Below are 21,018 nucleotides of genomic sequence, written 5' to 3'. Positions count from 1 at the left end.
AAGTAGAAAAGAATAAAGGGGAAAAGTTTGAGGCAATAGATGGCTTTCTATTTACTGTCCTTTGATTTGATGTTGAGTCTTTGATTGCCGGTAAGTCTTGCTGTTCGTTGGGGCCCAGTGCACGCTTTAACTTGTTTCGATGTAGGAGTCTTTTCTCTCTTGAGGATTACACAACTTCATTGGGTTCGGAGACTTGTGAGAAAGCGAGAGAGAGCCAGGCAGGAGAGAGGCTGTCCTGTTCCAGTTACACTCAGCAGTCTGTGTATTCAAACTGTCCTGTGTTTAATTCAAAAAGCCTGGACCAGCCGGTTAGTCATGTGACCAGCTGGTTTAACCACTTCTGCGTTTGTGGATTCTGTCATCTCAGCGGACCCTGGAATGCGAGCTTCCTTACACCTTCAATGTCTGGTGATCAAAATCTATTTGGGTTAATTGGACCAGGGAGTAGTTCTTTGCCTCTCCAAGCACTGTCTCTTGATATGCAAATGCTCTTCCAGCCAAGTGTCTGGTGCTCTCTTGTAAAACAAGACACTTCTCATTCCAGCAACAGTTTAAAAATTAATGTCCATATGACAAAATTAATATGCCTCATTCTTGGCAGGTGGGGGTCTTCATGACAAAATTGACTGCATTTTTCTGTTGTGGCACTTTCAAAAGTATTTCATTGGCTCTAAAGCACTTTGGGATGTTATGATTGGTTCTGTCTTTTTGCAAGCCAATATAAATGCAATCCTGGTTTGAATTCCACCAGAACACGGTCATTATTTTGGGAGGGAATGGAATGATTCGCATTAAGAAAACTATTGACCCAGATTTCGCGGTAAGTGGCAAAGCAATGGCACTTGCCACTGACCTTGGAGAAAGCTGCCCACAAAGATCTAGTGATCTCTGTAGCGTGGATTTCCCCTTTCCTGATGCTATTTTAAAACTGGCACCAAGTCAATGGGATCTCCAGGCGTCCAGTGGCAGTGGTGTCATCAAGCAGAGTAAATAGCCAAACACGTTGAAGTATTCTCACAGACAGCAACCCAGTAAGTAAAAACCACTGAATCCCTTCACTTGTAATTTTTAAACTTCGGATGGTGAAATAAATGATTTATGCTTGGATTAAGATAAAAGCTAAAATAATGAGATAAGCAAACCTGAAAAAGAATTATTATTTTTAAAAATGATTTTTTTATCATGATAAACTCGACATTCAACAAATAAAAAAATACCTTTTCAGGGTCACTGAGAATGTTTAGCAGTAATTATGAAGTCAATATGCCTATTGCATTCAACAAGGTGTAACTTTTTCAAAGGTTTTTACAGTGATACCAACAGTGTAAGTGTGAAAGTTCCTGTCAGTTCATAGATTTTCCGTGATACCAATCTGGGGGGACTTCGACAGCACTCACTCTGGAGTAGTCAATGACAGCAACTTCTGGATTTCTGCATGTTCTGTGCATGTGCAGACACCTGACGTTGCTGTCAGATTCAGTGGAGCAATGACAGTGGATGCTGACACTTTCACCATCATCATCACCACAAACTCTGGGTCAAAGTAGCTTAATAATTCTGGTTCAGAGCGACAGGCCACTAGCCTTTTGTATTTGATTCTTGCAATTCTTGTCTGGCTGTTGTTCTATTTCAAAAGTATTCTATGTAAATCCAGTGCTGCAACATCCTACTGAAAGAAGAATGGAGGGACATAACCATGTTTCTTGTATTTCATTTGTCAGATGAGTGCTGTTGGGATCACTGAGAATGTTAAAGGGGATATTCGGAAGTTTGAAGTCTGGTATAGTGGACGAGAGGAAGTATATCTTATCCAAGTAAGTTCAGTACAGTTCAGAATTCATGGAATGTGTTTGTAGGATTTGACTTGCTTCTAAGTGCAGGGCTCAGCTAACTCACTTCTAAAAATATATTCATTCTCAGGCCAGCATTTATTGTCCATCCCTAATTGCCCTTGAGAAGGTGGTGGTGAGCTGCCTTCTTGAACCACTGCAGTCCATGTGGTGTAGGTACACCAACAATGCTGTTAGGGAGGGAGTGTCAGGATTTTGCCCCAACGACAGTGAAGAAAGGGTGATATAGTTCCAAGTCAGGGTGGCGTGTGCGGCTTGGAGGTGATGGTGTTCGCAGGCGCCTACTGTCCTTGTTCGTCTAGTTGGAGAGGTCAGGGGTTTTGAAAGGTGCTGTCAAAGAAGCCTTGGGGAGTTACTGGAATCTGTCTTACATTTAAATCCACTTACAAGGCTGAAATTTGCCGTTAATGGGGAAGTCCCGCGGCCAAAAGCGGGAGGCGAACTCGCTTTGGCTGGCTGCGGGACCCGGGGTGGCATATTGCAGGCGGCAGCCAATTAAGAGGCCACTGTTAGGACCGCTGTCCAATTAAGGCACAGTCACTTGCCATTAAAATGTAAAGTGGGGAATGTTCCCTGACCCCAGCATCATCAGAGTTTTACAGTGAGTACATCTGGCTGCTCAAGCTGGGAGATAGGACTCCCAGGGCAGATGTGTTAAAATCAGGACCTGATCCTCCAGAGACACCCTCCAGATGTTGCATGTCAGGCATTACCCTCTGTTGAATGAACATTTCTTAATGCAGAGCCAGAATACCTGCAGCTTTCTAATTTGTCATAAATAAACCCAGGGTTCTGATCTTCATTTAAAATTCATTCTCAGGATGTGGGCATCGCTGGCAATGCCAGGCATTTATTGTCCATCTGTAGTTGCCCTGAAAAGGTGATGATGGGACTAGTTTTCAAACTGCTGCTGTCATGTGATATTCTTTGTAGTGATTTGATGCAACTAAGTAGCTTGGCCGATTTAAGAATCAACCGCGTTGGTGTGGGTCATGGCAGGTTTCCTTCTCCAAAAGAAATTAGTGAACCAAAACAAAAGCAAAATGCTGCGGATACTGGAAATCTGAAATAAAAACAGGAAATGCTGCATTAATGAACCAGTTGGGCTGTTCCGACAATCCAGCAGCTTAATGGTCACTTGTACTGATCACAGCTTTTATATTTTCAGATTGAAATTCTCAAGCACTACATTACCAGATCCTTTTGCAGCTGGCATCAGCCTAATCTGAGCTTTCAATTCAAGAGTTCTGAAGAATTACGCACCTTTTGTTTTAAGAAGTAGAATAATCCGTTTGCCTGGAATTGCTATAAACCATACTGAGAGGAGGAACGTGTGACAGGTCTAACTACAGCCTGTCGCTAAGGCCTGTAGCTGACCCTGTCCAAATCCCAACGACTGAGTCAAGTACATATTGGGGACTGATTCCTGTGCCCACGTTATCACAGGGCCACAGAAGGAGGCCATTCAGCCCATTGAGTCCATGCTGGCTGTCTAGAGCAATCCAGTCAGTCCCATTCCCTGGCTCTATCCCCAAAGTCCTGCCAGTTTATTTCCTCAGGTGCCCATCCAATTTCCTTTAGGAATCGTTCATTGTCTCCGCTTCCACCAGCCTTTTAGCAGCGAGTTTCAGGTCATTACCACTCACTGCATAAAATTTCTTCCTCACATCCTCCCTGCATCTGTTTCCCAAAACCGTAAGTCTGTGTCCCCTAGTCCCTGTACCATCAGCTAATGGAAACAACTTTTCTTTGTCTACCATATTTAAAACTGTCATAATCTTGTACACCTCTATCAAATCTGCCCTCAATCTCCTTTGCTCCAAGGAGAATAACCTCAGCTTCTCCAACCCAACCTTGTAGCTAAAATCCCTCAGCCTTGGATCTTTCTGTAAATCTTCTCTGCACCCTCTCAAGGACCCTCATATCCTTCCTAAATTGTGGTGACCAGAACTGGATGCAATACTCTAGTCGTGGCCTAAGCAAAGCTTTATTTAGGTCAAGCATAACTTCCCTGCTTTTGAACTTGTTACAACTAGGTGAGAAAGAGGTCTAGGGTCTCCTTTCAGCCTTCACCTGGTCTTACCGTAACAGGGTTTAATTTTAAACACACAGTGTTTTTAGCTCCCCCTTGGTGAATCCTTGTTCACCACTTTCTAATTATAAGGCAAAGAAACCAGCACAAACAGGCTTTCTCAGGTTTAAAGAAGAAAAGTTGAAATTTATTAAACTCAAACAAACTCTAATTCAGTTGACGCCTACGGATACACGACGTGCCCACACTAGCATACATAAGTGATACACGCATGCAAATAGAGACTGAAAAGAGCAGAAGAAAAGTGGAAAAGTTTGAGGCAATATCTGAAGAGTTTTTGTTACAGTTCTTCGAGCTAACTGTAGAGTCCTTGATTGTAGGCAGATCATGCTTTTAGTTAGGGCCCAGTATTCTTCTTAAACCTTGTTCGCTGTAGAAGACCTTTCTCTCTTGGGGTTCATGTGCCTTCAGTGGATTCAGAGGCTTGTGAGAAAGAGATGGGATCAGACAGGAGAGATTTTCTCAGTCCAGGAGCAAACAGACACTCTCTGAGTTCAAACTATTTGTACAATTCAGGAAAACCCCAGGTTGCCAAGCAGATTAGTCATGTGACTAACTGGTCTAACCACATCTTGGATTGCATCACCTTAGCAATCTCTGGAATGCTCCTCTTACACATAATACCTGGTGATCAAGTTCCATTATGGGTTGAATGTGTCAGGGAATGGCTGCTTTGTCCTTCCAATCACTGTCTGTTAATATGTAAATGTCTTTTCCAGTCATGGCTGATCTGTTTAACAAGTCCTTTCTTCACTCCAATAACAGTTTAAAATAAATATTCATGACAAAATTAATGTGCCTCATTCTTGGCAGGTGGGGGCCTAGCATGACAAACTCAATGCCTCTATTTATGAAGCCACTCTCTCAATGTGTCCTGCCACCTTCAAAGATCTATGCACATGGACCCCCAGGTCCTTCTGTTCCTGAACACTCTTCAGAACTGTGCCGTTAAGTCTATATGGCCTCTCCCTATCCCTTCTGCCAAAATGCATCACTTCACATTTCTCTCTATTAAATTCCATTTGCTGCTTGTCTGCCCATTCTGCCAGCCTCTATTTGTTCTGTTGCAGTCAATTTGTATCATCCTCACTGTTTGCCACACCTCCAAGTTTGGTATCATTGGCAAAGTTTGAAATTTTACAATATATTCCAATGTCCCAGCCATTTATAAATATCAAAACTAAAACAGTGGCCCTAGTGCTAACCCTTGGGGAATATCATTGTCTACCATCCTCCAGTCTGAAAAACAACTATTTACCGCAGCGCGCTGCTTTCTGTCCTTAAGTCAATTTTTTTTATTCAGTTGGACACTGACTCTCCTGTTCCATGAGCATCAATTTTGTTAACTAGATTTTTATGTAATTCTTGATTAAATGCTTTGGCATTATTGCTTATTCAAGGGATGTTGATGCGTGGCGGGCTGTTGTGTTTGGAGTTATGGAACCTTCGGGGGTGCACCTTCACTCTCCTGATGATGAGCGAGTGGTCAGTGTCGCAATATATGCTATGGTATGTGCAGGTGTGAAGAACACTGGGCAGATTGCACCTCCTCGTGATGACGAGGTCTAGTTGGTGCCAATGACAAATCTTGAGCGATGCCATGATACCTTGTGGCCATGTCTGCCCTGGAAGAAAGTGTAGGTGATACTGAGTTCATTCAGGGCACAAAGCTCAAGGCGGTATTATTGTTGATCTTGGCCATCCCATGACGACCGAGGCACATTGGCCATGAATCATTGTCGGCCCCAACATGTGTGTTGAAGTGACCCGGATGAATAGCCTCTCGCCATTTGGGATGCTCCTCAGTACGTCACCTCTGGAGTCATAGAAATGCTCTTTATCTGAGATGCTGACAAATGATGTTGGCTGTGCCTTCATCAGATGATAACCGCAAGGAGATGAGACACTCCAAGGTTGCTACTGGTGACTCAATTGATTGTGTCAGCTGATTGCTCACTGCGAAGCCTTCACCATGCTCATGGTGATCTTCAGCACTCTCCATGCCAGTAGAAAGTGTAATTAACAGTTTGAATAGAGCCTGTGTCGGCTAATCTGGTTTCTTGTAGAGCGGCAATGTCTACACCAGGCTCACGGTCAATCAGGGATGTCTTGTGTACACTTGCTTTGGAGTGTGGGTCCCTGTTTATTCCAGGATACATAGTCCTCACATTCCAGCTTCTAGGCCGAAAAGTTACACCTCTTTGTTTGCTTCGTAGCCTAGTATGGTTTTAGGAGGTGCAGATTTGCCTAGCATCTGCACCCGCCTCTTGACCGTTTAGGCTGGTGTCCAGAGGAAAGACTAGAGCTGGGTTGCGGGAGTTGCCGGAAGGTGCTAACTTAAGGGAAACACCAAGAGAAGACTGCAACAAATTCAGGGGAATTTCACTCCTTAGCATCACGGGGAAGGCCTTTGCTAGGGACATGCTTAAAAGACTCCATTTACTTGCAGACCGAGTACCCGGAAGCGCAGTGCAGTTTCCGTGCTAGCAGATCTACTGTGGATATGATCTTCTCCATAAGCCAGCTACAAGAAAAGTGTAGGGAATAAAGCATACCCCTTTACCTTACTTTTGTAGCTCTCACTAAGGCATTCAACACCGTCATCTGAGCAGGGCTTTACAAGATTTTGGCAAAAATTGGCTGTCCACCGAAGCCCCTCAGTCTCATCCGCCTCTTCCATGACAACATGCACTGCACTGTACAGTTTGATGGCTTCACTTTCAACAGTTTTGGTTGACGAATGGAGTGAAACAGGGTTGTGTCCGAGCCCCCACTCTGGCATTTCCTTCTGCATGCTCCTGACCTTCGCCTTCCCTGCAAATATGGAAGGAGTCGACTTGCACATTGGGTCAGACAGTAAGCTCGACAATCTATCAAGGCTGAAAGCAAAGACAAAAACACATCGCTTCCCGATGAGAGAATTCCTCTATGCTGCTGCGATGATGCTGTGCTAGTCGCCCACACGGAAACTCAGTACAAAGACTCATGGACTGTCTCTCCCATGCTTGTAACTTGTTCTCCTCGACTATAAGAGTCAAGAAAACCGTGGTCATGGGCCAAGGTGTTGCATCTCTGTCCCGATCAGACTAAATAACACCCCATTGGAAGTGGTTAGCAAAATTCTGCTACCTTGGTCCCACAGTGACAGACAATCTGTCCATTGATGCAGAGCTCGATACATGCCTCGGGAAAGCAGCTACCCCTTCTGGCCAACTCTCAAAACCTGCATGGGATAACACCAAGCAGACCCTTAGGACCAAGCTGATAAGGCCGATGTCCTCAGAACCTTGCTATATGGCTGTGAAACATGGGAGACTTACAGTTACCAGGTAAAGAATCTCAGTAATTTCCATCTTCGCTGTCTGCGTCACATTATTCGTATATCCTGGCAGGACAGAATCACAAATGTGGCAGTCCTCACAAAGGCAAAGCTCCCAAGTGCGTTGGCACTAATCAAACAGAGGCGGCTTCGGTGGATCGGACACGTCCACAGGATGGAAGATGGTCTCTTACACAAGGACCTTCTGTATGGTGAGGTAGCCAGGGCCAGACGACCAGTGGGGCACCCAAAGCTGTGCTTCAAGGATGCTTGCAAGTGTGACATGAAGGCTCTAAATGTGGACTATTGCACCTGAGAGTCACTAGCTGATGAAAGAGGGAAATAGTGACACATCCTGTGGACTGGTGTGCACTACCATGACGACCAGTTGCTACAGCAGCTTGGCAACAGGCACCAGCATCAAAAACAGCAACTCACAGCTTCACTTGGCAGCTTCACTTGCGGCATTTGTGGCAGAACCTGCCTCTCAAGGATTGGCCTTCACAGCATCAACAAAGGTGCACCAAGAGAAGACACCCCATCTAAATGGATTGTTTGCTGTGTGGAAGGATGCCATCTATGTCAAAGCTTTCTTAAAATCCATATAGACAACATTCACTGCATTTCCTTGATCAACCTTCTCTGTTACTTCATCAAAAATTCAATTAGATTCATCAAGCATAATCTGCATTTTTACAAATCCATGTTGGCTCTCCTTAATTAACACAAACCTCTCCAAATGGTGTTGATTTTTTTCCCTGATTATTGTTTCTAAAACTTGACCCACCACTGATGTTAAACTGACAGGCCTGTAGTTGCTAGTTAACATGTGGCTAAAGGGCTAGTGTGGGAAAGAGGGGTTCTTTTTCATGGGACTCCAGCGCCAGTGCTGGAACAGGAAGGAACCATATGGATGGGACGGGGTCCACTGAACCGCAATGGGGTCCATATCCAAGTGCAAAGGGTAAATAGGGAGGTGGCAAAGGCTTAAAACTAGTAAGATGGGGGGAGAAAATGTAAGCAGCCAAAATGTAAACTAAACAGGGAAGGAGAGCATAGGAAAGAATAAAGTAAGGGAGGTCATTGATGGCAAGGGAATAAACAGAGTTATAGAACAGGCGTCTAAGAAGATGGTTAAACATAAAATGAGAGGAAATCCGATCAAAAATGAGTTAAACTGTTTGTACAGCAATGCACACACTGTCTGTAATAAAACAGGGAAAATGGAGGTATTCATGTGTTGGGAGGAACCAGACATAGTAGGGATTACTGAGACACGGCTACATAAAAATCAGGACTGGGAATTGAACATTGCTGGGTGTAACATATTTAGAAAAGATGGAGAGGGAAAAAGGGGAAGTGGAATAGCTGCACTTATTAGGAATAACAATGGCCATAGAAAAAAGAAATGTAGCTATCAGCACGACAAAAGTAGAATCCACATGGATAGAGATAAAAGATGATAAAGGATCAGTCACGCTAATAGGTGTAGTCTACAGACCTCCTTATAGTGGAAGGGCAGTAGTGGAAGAAAGATGCAGACAAATTAGGGAGTTGTGTAAAAAACGTAGAATAATGATCATGGGGGATTTCAACTATCCCAATATTAATTGGACAGAAGAGGTAGGTAAAGAGGATAAGAGAATGGAGTTCCTACAATGTGTACAGGACTGCTTTCTAAACTAATATGTAAAAAGCCCAACAAGGGAAGGTTCACTATTGGTTTGAGTAATGGGGAATGAATCAGAGCAGATAAGAAAAGTAAAAGTAGGGAACAGCCAGGCAATAGTGACCATAATATAATACGCTTTCAGATGATAATTGAGAAAGACATAAGTATGGTGTAAACCACGTTAATAGATTGGAGAAAAACTGATTTTGAGGGGCTGAGAATAGAACTTGGGAGAATAAAATGAGCAACAATATTGGCAAACAACAATGTAGAACAACAATGGGAAACATTGTAAAACTGTCTTCAACAAAGTGCAGGAAAAATATAGTCCACGAAAAGGAAAGATCAAACTAAACACTAGTAAGAGTCCATGGATGAGTAAGACATAAGGGAACAATTGAGGGCTAGGGAAGAGGCATCCATTAAATACATAGACAGCAGAGGAGTGCATGATGTGGTTGTTGGAAGCCAATCATCTCAGCCCTAGATCATCACTGCAGGAGTTCCTCAGGGTAGTGTCTGAGGCCCAACCTTCTTCAGCTGCTTCATCATTGGCCTTCCCTCCATCATAAGGTCAGAAGTGGGGAAGTTCGCTGATGATTGTATGATGTTCAGTACCGTTCACCACTCCTCAGATACTGAAGCAGTCCGTGTCCATATGTAGCAAGACCTGGGCAACATTCAGGCTTGGGCTGATAAGCGGCAAGTAACGATCGTGCCACACAAGTGCCAGGCAACGTCTATCTCGAACAAGAGAAAATCTAACCTTTTCTCCTTGACATTCAAAGACATTACTGTCACTGAATCCCCCGCTTTCAACACCCTGGAGGTTACCAATGACCAGAACTGAACTGGAGCAGCCACATAATTGCTGTGACTACAAGTACAGGTCAGAGGCTGGGAATTCTGCAGCGAGTAATCCATCTCCTAACTCCCCAAAACCTGTCCACCATCTACAAGGCACAAGTCAGGAGTGTTATGGGATACTCTCCATTTTCAGCTCCAACAACACTCAGGAAGCTTGATACCATCCAGGACAAAGCAGCCCACTTGATTGGCACCTGATCCACCACCTTAAACATTTACTCCCTCCGCCAACAACGCACAGTGGTAGCAGTGTATACCATATGCAAGATGCACTGCCGCAACTCACCACGCCTCCTTCGACAGCACCTTCCAAACCTGCAACCTCTTCCACATAGAAGGACAAGGGCAGCAGACGCATTGGAACACCAGCACCTGCAAGTTCCCCTCCAAGGCACACACCATCCTGACTTGGAACTATATCGCCGTTCCTTCACTGTCATTGGGCCAATGTCCTGGAACTCCCTCTCTAACAGCACTGTAGGTGTACCTGCCCCACATGGACTACAGCAGTTCATGAAGCTGGCTTGCCACCACCTTCTTGAGGGAAATTAGAGATGGGCAGCTGGCCTTCCCAGTGATGCCCATATCCCATGAAACGAATTTTTAAAAATTGATGAGAGAATATAATGAGATTATGAGGGAAGTCAAAAAAACAAGAAGACAAAGGGGAACTATGAAAGTAAATTATCAAGGAACATAAAACAAAATAGTCAAATATTTTACAGGCACATCAATTAAAAAAGGAAGGCTGTGATGGGAATACGACCAATAAGGGATAGATAGGATAATACAGGTAATAATAAAGAAATGGGAGACATATTAAATAATTATTTCACTTTGGTATTTACCAGGGAGATAGAACCAAGGAGGTAAACGTGACTTCCAAGGATGAGATGACTAATGAGATAAGAGCATTTAAAAATATTTTTTAAAGTATGTATTAAATAATCTAATCAAACTCAGAGGATAAAGCTCCTGGCTCAGATGGATTGCATCCACGCATTTTAAAAGAATCTAGGGAAGAGATACATATTTATTACTACACATATTTAATAACTCGTTAGAAAAAGGTATAGTGCCAGAGGACTGGTGGATAGCTAATGTAATTCCTATAATTAAGAAGGGGGCCAGAATGCGTCCAGGGAATTATGGACTAGCCAGCTTAACATCATTGGTAGGAAAAATAATGGAATCCCTACTGAAGGAGAGAATATAAGAGCATCTAGAAAATAAAGTAAAATGATGAATTGTCAGCTTTCAAAAGGGAAAATCTTGCTTGATCAATCTTCTTGAATTGTTTGAACAGATAACAGGGAGAATAGACAATGGTAATGCAGTCGATGTAATTTATATGGATTTTCAAAAGTCCTTTGATAAGGTGCCCTATAATAGACTGATGAATAAGGTCAGAGAATGTGGTGTCAGGGGACAAGTGTCAGAATGGATCGCTAGCTGGCTTCAAGACAGAAAGCAGAGAGTGGGAGTAAACGGTAGTTATTCAGAATTGTAGAAGGTGGTAAGTGCTGTTCCACAAGGATCAGTGCTAGGAACACTGTTGTTCACAATTTATATTAATGATTTGGTCTTTGGAATAAAAAACACAATTTCTAAATTTGTGAATGATGCAAATGGGAGGCGGGGGCAATAGTCAATACTGTGGAGGACTGCAACAAATTATAGAATGGACAAATAATTGGCCAATGAAATTCAACACAGATAAATGTGAGGTAGTACATTTTGATAGGAAGAATAGGGAGATCACTTGTTACTTGGAAGGTGTGAGTCTAGGTCGGATAGAGGAACAAAAAGATCTTGGAGTACAAATACACCAATCACGAAGTTGTGCCACGCTTTGCAAAGCCATGAAAAATGCAAACCAAACACTCGGCTTTATTTCTAGAGGGATAGAATTGAAAAGTAGGGAAGCTATATTAAACCTGCATCGAATTTTGGTTAGATCACCCTTAGAGTACTGCGTGCAGTTCTGGTCAGCATATTTATAAAAAGGATATAGAGATACTGGAGAGAGTGTAGAGAAGGTTTACAAGGATGATAACAGAAATGCATGGGTATACATATCAGGAAAGGATGAACAGGCTGGGTCTGTTTTCTCTTGAGTGAGGGGGTGACCCATTAGAGGTCTTTAAAATTATGAAAGGTTTTAATAGAGTGGATACAGAGAAAATGTTTCCACTTGTGGGGAAGAGCAAAACTAGAGGTCATTGATATAAGATAGCAAGAAATCCAACAGGGAATTCAGAAGAAACTTCTTCATCCAAAGAGTGGTGCGAATGTGGAACTTGCTCTCACAGGGAGTAGTTGAAGTGAATAGTATAGATGCATTTAAGGGGAAGCCAGACACACATGAGGGAGAATGGAATAGAGGGTTATGACAATAGATTTAGTTGAGGAAAAATGGGAGGAGGCTCGAGTGGAGCACAAACGCTATCATGAACTGGTTGGGCCGAATGGCCTGTTCCTGTGCCATATCTGCTCTGTAATGCAATCCAATGTAATAGAATGCTCTTTCACCCTTTCTTGAATAAGGGCGTCACAATTTGCCACTCTCCAATCCTCTGGCACCTCCCCCATATTGAGGCAAGGTTGAAAGTTTATGTTAAGCCCTTTGGCTATCTACACTCCCACTTCCCTTCGCAATCTGGGCTGTAAGCCATCTGTACCAGGCCACTTATCCACTCTAAGCATAGCCAGCCTTTCCAGTACATCCTGCCTATCAAATGTTACCCTTTCCATTGCTTCTACCATCTCTGCTTCTCCTAATATTTTGTCAGCTCCTCTTTCTTAGTAAACACCGATAGAGTGAGTACTCAAACCTTGCCCTGCCCCTCGAAGCATATATCGCCTTCTTTGTCTTTAATAGGCCCCATCCCACCTCTTATGACCCGCTTACTTTTTACATGCCGGTAGAAGATTTTTGTAGAAACTTTATTGTTGACTGACATTCTATTCTTATATTCTCTCTTTGCCAGTCTTATTTACCTCTTCCCTTCCCCTCTCAACTCAGTTTTGGTCTGGTTGAAGAATTCGCCTGACATGCATCATACACTTTTTTTTTGTTTTATCATATTCTCTAACTCCCTCATCAACCAAAGAGCCCTGACTTTAGTTCCCTTACCTTTTCTCCTTGTTGGAATGTATCTAGTCTGTATCTGAAACATCTTCTCCTTTGTTCCGTTACTGTTTTTCCTGCCAGTCTTTGGTTCTGTTTTAACCTGGCTGCATCCCCTCTCATCCCATTGAAGTCAGTTCTCTTCCAATTTAGAAGTTCCACTTTATATTGCTCCTTGCTCTTCTCCATTACTAATCTAAACTTTATGCTCTGATGATCACCCTTATCCCACTGCTGTCCCACAGACACTTGATCCACTTGGCTCAGCTCAGATCCAGCACAGCCTCCTTTCTAGCTGGACCAAAAACATACTGGTCAAGGAAGTTCTCCTGAACACATTTCAGAAATTCGTTCCCCTCCTTACCCTTTATTCTAACATTATTCCAATGAATTTTTGGGTAATTAAAGTCCCCCAGTATCACCACTCTATAGTTCTTGCACATCTCTGATTTCCCTGCAGATTTGTTCATCTATTTCTCTCTCATTATTTGGAGATCTATAGAATATCCCCAGCAGCGTGATCAAACCTTTCTTGCTTCTCAACTCAAACCAATGGATTCTCTCCTTGCCCTCTCAAGGACATCCTCTCTTTTCAACGGTACAGTGCCTTCCCAGGACCCAGGTGAGGGGACTCAGAGGTACATCCCTCTCTCTGAGAGGCGGTCAGTGAAGCTCAGATTGGGCTGGAGAAAAAGCATCTAAAACGTTTTTGTTTCTACCATCGCCTTGCCCTCCCTCCCTCCACCACCCCCCCCGGCCCCACCCTGGTCAATGAGCGGAGGGGCCAGTCGGAAACATCACTATCTGTGATCGCTGCCAAACACACGCCCAAAGATCAGTCGCCTATTTTTAAATCAGCTGCAATGTGTGCGAGCGTGTTATTTGACATGTCTGTATTCAAGATCTAAGGAACCAAACACCTTTTTCACAGATGAGTAAGGTTTAAAGTATTTACCCAGTGCAGTACGATATTCTCTATCTCTTCTCAGGCTCCAACAGTGGATGTTAAGATGGCCTGGTTGAGTGAGATGAGGAAAGTGCTAACAAATCAACAGAGACTTCTCCGAGGTACTTTGCTGCTTTGTGCTGATGCTGGATTCTAGAAATTTCTTTCACTATTATGTTGAAAAGTGATGACTAGGTTAGGCGCTGCTTCTAACTGTGCAATAGAGTGAGAAAACCTAACTTCAGAGTCATGATTCCCACCTTGCTGATTTCTCGATAGGCAGTAGCCATACACACTGTATATATCAGTACTGTCCAGGTAATATTTGGTTTGGGTCTGGCTGGCCATTTGTAATCAGGTTTTGAATATACAATCTTGTTGAATTAGAATCAGAGAAGCTGAAAGCACAGAGGCCATTCAGCCTATTGTGCCTGTACTAGCTCCTTGAAAGAGCAATCCAATTGGTCCCATTCCCCTACTTTTTCTCCATAGCCTTGCAAATATTTCCCTTCAAGTATTTATCCAGTTTGAAAGTTATTTTTGAATCTGCTTCTGCCACCTTTTCAGGCAGCACATTCCAGATCACAACAACTCTCTGTGTAAAAACAAAAACAAATTCTCTTCATCTGCCCCTGGACCTAGAAGTATAACTGCTACCAATAAAGCTAAACTGACACTGAGCATCATTAACTCTTCAAATTGCATCTAATGATCATGGAAAATTCCAGCCCTGTCCAAATTATGCAGTAACAGCTTTTATCAAATACTTTGCGTGTCTGCTGGCTAACTTCCGATGTGAGTGCTCTGCAAGCCAGGGACAACAAATGCATGATGTTCCTCTTTTGGACCAGTGGGTAGATTTCCCTCCTCCTGGCCCTTAATGTATCGGATCACCTATGTGCAACACATGGTGGTAAATTGGGGGGAAGGTGACACTGGGGAAAGATGTGTTGACCTTGGAGGGAGTGCAGTGCAGATTCACCACAATGATAGTGGGGCTTGCAGGTGAAATTAAGAGGGCAGGTTGCATAGACTTGGTTTGTAAGGAGTTCTGAGGAGTGATCTGATCAAGGTGTTTAAATGATAAAAGGATGCGATAGAGTTGATGGGAACTATTTCTTCTGGTGCTGGGAGCCCAGATCTTTTTTTATTCATTCATGGGATGTGAGTGTCGCTGGCTCGAGAAGGTGGGATCAACCTTAAACCGCAAGGGGGGGTTGACCTTAAAATTAGAACTAGTCCATTCAGGGTGACGTCAGGAAGTGCTCTTCCACACAAAGCATAATAGAAATCAGAACCTCTCTTCCCTCAAAAGGCTGTGGAAGAAAGAAAAACTTGCATTTTTAAAGTACCTTTCACGACCTCAGGATGTCCCTTTGGAGCCAATGAAGTACTTTTTGAAATGTAGTCACTGTTGTAATGTAGGATGCTGGGGCCACTTGCAATTTTCAAAACTTAGATTGATAGATTTTGTTGGGTAAGGGTATAGAAGGGCATGGAGCTAAATGGCTCATATATGAAGTTGAGGTGTAGATCAGTTATGATCTAATTCAATGGCAGAGTTAGTTTGGAGGGGCTGAATGGCCTCTTCCAGTTCCGATGTAAGGAAGCCTTAACGATTTTCTATGCATTGAGATCCAGGCTTCCTTATGGCTGGCGCTCCTTCCCACCCAATTGTCCTGTAATTGCTGCTGTCAGGCAATTCAATATGCCCAGGAACCAGAAAATCTGCCTCGTCATTTTATGGCCACTTTTAAAGTTTTAGACTTCCTCAGCTGTGCTTGCTGACCTACAGTGGCTCCTGGTCTGACAATGTGTCGATTTAAAAACTCTTGTGCTTGTTTACAAATCTCTCCATGGCTTCTCAACCGCCCCTACCTCTGTAACCTCCTCACTGGGTGAAAATCCTGGAACTCCCTCCCTAACACCGCTGTGGGTGTATCTACACCACACAGAGTGCAGCAGTTCAAGAATGCGGCTCACTACCACCTTCTCATGGGCAATTGAGAATGGGCAGTAAATGCTGGCCTGGCCAGCAACACTCACATCCCATGAATAAATTAAAGAAAAAGCCCCACAAACCCTCTAAGATCTGAGTACCTCCAATTCTGGACTCTTGCGCATCCTTGATTTTAATTGCTGCACCATTGGCGCCAATGCCTTCAGCTGCCTGTACCCCCAAGCTCTGGAATTCTCTCCCTAAACCTCTCTGCCTCTCTCTCCTCCTTTTAGATGCTTCATAAATTCTACCTCTTTCACTAAGCTTTTGAGTTCAGGGCCAACATGTTCCCATAAAGGTAGGACCAATCAATCCAGGGAACCCTGGCTGTCAAGGGATATAGAGGATAGGATAAGGGGGAAAAAAAGGAGGCTTATGGCCGATTCAGAGGGCTGAAAACAGCAGAGGCCCTACAGGAGTACAGAAAGTGTTGGGGGTTACTTAAAAAAGTAATTAGGAGAGCGAAGAGGGGACTTGAAAAAACACTGACGCGCAAGATAGAGAAAAATCCCAAGGCGTTTTATAAGTATATTAAGGGCAAGAGGATAAGCAGGAAAAAGTAGGACCCCGTTAAGGACCAAAGTGACAATCTGTGTGTGGAGTCGGAGGACGTAGGTGAGGTTTAAATGATTACTTTTCATCTGTGTTCACTATGGAGAAGGACGATGTAGGTGTAGAGGTCAGGGAGAGGGATTGTGATATACTTGAACAAATTAGCATTGAAAGGGAGGAGGTAGTAGTGGTTTTAGCAGGCTTAAAAGTGGATAAATCCCCAGGTCCAGATGAGATGTATCCCAGGCTGCTATGTGAGGCAAGGGAGGAGATAGCGGGGGCTCTGACACAAATTTCCAGATCCTCTCTGGCCACAGGTTAGGTGCCAGAGTACTGGAGGACAGCGAATGTTTTTTTAAATTCATTTATGGGATGTGGGCGTCACTGGCCAGGCCAGCATTTATTGCCCATCCCTAATTGCCCTTGAGAAGTGTTGGTGAACTGAGTGGCTTGCTAGGCCATTTCAGAGGGCATGTAAAAGTCAACCACATTGCTGTGGGTCTGCAGTCACATGTAGGCCAGACCAGGTAAGGACAGCAGATTTCCTTCCCTAAAGGACATTAGTGAACCAGATGGGTCTTTACAACAATCAACAATGGTTTCATGGCCATCATTAGACTAGCTTTTTAATTCCAGATTTATTAATTGAATTCAAATTCCACCTTCTGCTGTGGTGGGATTCGAACCCATGTCCCCAGAGAAATACCCTGGGTCGCTGGGTTACTAGTCCAGTGACAATACCACTACGCCACTGCCTCCCATAATGTGCTGCCATTATTCAAGAAGAGTAGTAGGGATAAACCAGGTAATTACAGGCCAATGAGTCGAACGTCAGTGGTTGGGAAACTATTGGAAAAAATTCTGAGGGACAGGATTAATCTCCACTTGGAGAGGCAGGGATTAATCAAGGATAGTCAGCATGGCTTTGCCAGTGGGAGATCATGTCTAACTAACGATTGAATTTTTCGAGGAGGTGACTAGGTGTGTAGATGAGGGTAAAGCAGTTGATGTAGTCCACATGGACTTCAGTAAGGCTTTTGATAAGGTCCTGCAGGGGCGATTGGTCAAGAAAGTAAGAGCCCATGGGATCCAGAGCAATTTCGCAAATTGGATCCAAAATTGGCTTAGTGGCAGGAGGTAGAGGGTGATGGTCGAGGGTTGTTTTTGCGAGTGGAAGTCTGTGACGAGTGGTGTACCGCAGGGATCGGTGCTGGGACCCTTGCTGTTTGTAGTGCACATTAACGATTTAGACGTGAATATAGGAGGTATGATTAGTTAGTTCGCAGATGACAGGAAAATTGGTGGTGTTGTAAATAGTGAGGAGGAAAGCCTTAGATTACAGGACAATATAGATGGGCTGGTAAGATGGGCAGAGCAGTGGCAAATGGAATTTAATCCTGAGAAATGTGAGGTGATGCATTTTGGGAGGACTAACAAAGCAAGGGAATATACAATGGATGGTAGGATCCTCGGAAGTACAGAGGGTCAGAGGGACCTTGGTGTACTTGTCCATAGATCACTGAAGGCAGCAGCACAGGTAGATAAGATGGTTGGGAAGGCATATGGGATACTTGCCTTTATTAGCCGAGGCATAGAATATAAGAACAGGGAGGTTATGATGGAGCTGTCTAAAATGCTAGTTAGGCCACAGCTGCAGTACTGTGTACAGTTCTGGTCACCGCACTATTGGAAGGATGTGATTGCACTGGAGAGGGTGCAGAGGAGATTCGCCAGGATGTTGCCTGAGCTGGAGCATTTCAGCTATGAAGAGAGACTGGATAGGCTAGGGTTGTTTTCCTTCGAGCAAAGAGGCTCAGGGATGGCCTGATTGAGGTGTACAAAATTATGAGGGCATAGCGGAGGTATCAATAACCAGGGGGCATAGATTTAACGTAAGGGGCAGGAGGTTTAGAGGGGATTTGAGAATCTTTTCACCCAGAGGGTGGTTGGAATCTGGAACACTGCCTGAAGGGATGGTAGAGGCAGAAGTATTTAGATGAGCACTTGAAACGCCATAGCATACAAGGCTACGGGCCGAGTGCTGGACAATGGGATTAGAATAGATAGGCTTGATGGCTGGCATGGACACGGTGGGCCGAAGGGCCTGTTTCTGTGCTGTATACTCTGTGACCTATACTAATATCTCCTTATATGGCTCAGTGTCAAATTTTGTTTAATAATGTTCCTGTGAAGCACCTTGGGACATTTAACTACTTCAAAGGCGCTATATAGATGCAAGTTTTTGTTATGTATCACCCTAGCATAAAGTGTGTTGCAAAGTCCAATGACCGCGCAACTGAGCACTGTTCACCAAGTTTGTAGCAGTGATTCTAGCGCTAATATTTCCGACACAGGGGCAGTGGCCTGTTACTGTGCTATACCATTCTATATTCTGAGCAGCATATCAGGGAGGAGAGTCCATGCAGCAATTGCTAACTAACATTGCCAACTTTGCAGTAAAGATCAGAGATCACGGGATTAACAACACATCAGCAATTGCTACCTGCTGATATACTGTTCGCTTGGATATCGTCATCATTTGGGCTGCCAGACTTAATTATTAGCATGACAGGACTCCACTATGGTACTAACTTCCTCCTGGGGATAAGCACTAGACTGACCTGACGCCTAACTGGCTATTATTTTGGGGTGGGGGGGTAATTTGCCAAATGCCCAGATTTGGCCAATTAAGGCACTTTAGTTTAGTTTTAGTTTAGAGATACAGCACTGAAACAGGCCCTTTGGCCCACCGAGTCTGTGCCGACCATCAACCACCCATTTATACTAATCCTACACTAATTCCATATTCTTACCACATCCCCACCTGTCCCTATATTTCCCTACCACCTATACTAGGGGCAATTTATAATGACCAATTAACCTATTAACCTGCAAGTCTTTGGCATGTGGGAGGAAACCGGAGCACCCGGAGGAAACCCACGCAGACACAGGGAGAACTTGCAAACTCCACACAGGCAGTACCCAGAATTGAACCCGGGTCGCTGGAGCTGTGAGGCTGCAGTGCTAACCACTGCGCCAATGTGCCGCCCCAAATTCCCCGTTATTGGAAATGGTGAGGCACAGAGGGTGCCATTTTTTATATCTTTAATAGTTTCTCACTGTCTTAGCCATTTGTGTTTCATGCTGGGGATACAATGCTAAACCATTAAGAATCACTGACTAGGCTTTAGCTGGAGCATTGTGTCCAATTCTGGGCACCACACTACAGGAAGGATATCAAGACCTTGGGCAGGGCGCAAGAGAGATTTACTAGAATGGTACCAGGGATGGGGAGCTTCAGTTATGTTGAGAGACTGGAGGAGCTGAGGTTGCTCTCTTTAGAGCAAAGAAGGTTAAATGGAAATTTAGTAGAGGTGTTCAAAATCATGAGGGGTTTTGTTCGACTAAATGAGGAGAGAGTGTTCCAGCGGAAGGAGGGTCAGTAGCCAGAGGTTTACAGATTTAAGACAATTGGCAGAAGAGCTGGAGAGGAGATGAGGACTTTTTTAACACAGCAAGTTTGTGTGATCTGGAATGTGCTGCTTGAAAAGGTGGTGGAAGCTGATTCAGTAGAAACTTTCAGAAGGGAATTGGATAAATACTTGATGGAGAAAGATTTGCCAGGCTGTGGGGAGAGAACAGGGGAATGGGACTAACTGGAAGAGCTGGCACAGGCACGATGAACTGAATGGCCGCCTTCTATGGTCTAAGATGTTATGCCAATCCAGAGATAGCAGTAATCTCGTGTTGATGGTACTCCAGGTTTGGTGGTAATCCAGCAATAGTAATATCCAGTGACAGTGATAAAACAGTTGATTACTGGCAGTCTGGTGGGATTGATGGATCTTGGTCCCTGACAGCTTTGATGGATTGGGCACGAGTTGATCCCTGACGGTTGTATCTGGTCTATAGTTGCCTTGTGTTGTTTTCATTGGCTGATAAAGATGTGTTCTATAGTCGTTGGCTGTGTTTGGGTAACTGCATGATTTGGGGGAAAGGGTGGGAGTGGGGGCTGCTCTGCTGATGGGTACCTTCCATATTTGTGATTGTTCTGAGGAGGGAGTCGGCTCTGAGTTTTCTGTTGCGCTCTTAGTTTGCTAGTGGTCTAAATTTGGTTCCACCTGCTAAAATTGTCCTTACATTGATAATGAAATGCCATAGTAAATCAGGCTTTAAGATATTGCTGCAAAGTTGTTTGAAAGATGAAAACAATAATTGCGATGAAGTAGACAAAAAGGATCCAGGTCACATGAGGCTGGGGATCAATTGTACATTTCAAAACTGAGATTGATAGATTGTTGTTAGATAAGGATATTAATGGTTGTGGAACCAAAATGTGTAAATGAAGTTAAGATAAAGATTCACCATGATCTAATTGAATGGCAGAATGGGCTCAAGGGGCCTGTCCCGATTGTTACTGTTGTTCCATCTCTCTTATCCTTTTATAACCTTCGGTCTTAAATACCAATTCCCTTTTAAGTGATTTCCCAGTGACTGCCTCAATAGTTACTTGCACTAAAGAATTTCATTTCCGCTTTATCGGGGCCATTCATTTTATTGAGACTGGTTGAAACAGGATACAGGTTATCGC

The 21,018-nt window shown here is 43.8% G+C and overlaps 1 protein-coding gene across 2 annotated transcripts in view; it reads left to right on the top strand.

Moving 5' to 3' along the window:
- mcf2a (MCF.2 cell line derived transforming sequence a) overlaps nucleotides 1–21,018 on the top strand; it is a 208,664-nt gene that overhangs the window by 146,136 nt on the left and 41,510 nt on the right. The window contains exons 23-24 of one of the 2 annotated variants that reach the window (XM_068047099.1): nucleotides 1,722–1,814; nucleotides 13,920–13,998. In XM_068047099.1, the coding sequence (XP_067903200.1) occupies nucleotides 1,722–1,814; nucleotides 13,920–13,998 (172 nt within the window). The remainder of the gene's footprint in view (nucleotides 1–1,721; nucleotides 1,815–13,919; nucleotides 13,999–21,018) is intronic. The other variant, XR_010976419.1, reaches the window with a different exon arrangement.

The sequence above is a fragment of the Heterodontus francisci genome, chromosome 15 (assembly GCF_036365525.1).
Source record: "Heterodontus francisci isolate sHetFra1 chromosome 15, sHetFra1.hap1, whole genome shotgun sequence".
NCBI classification, from domain to species: domain Eukaryota; kingdom Metazoa; phylum Chordata; class Chondrichthyes; order Heterodontiformes; family Heterodontidae; genus Heterodontus; species Heterodontus francisci.
This window is presented reverse-complemented; position numbering and strand designations above follow the sequence as displayed.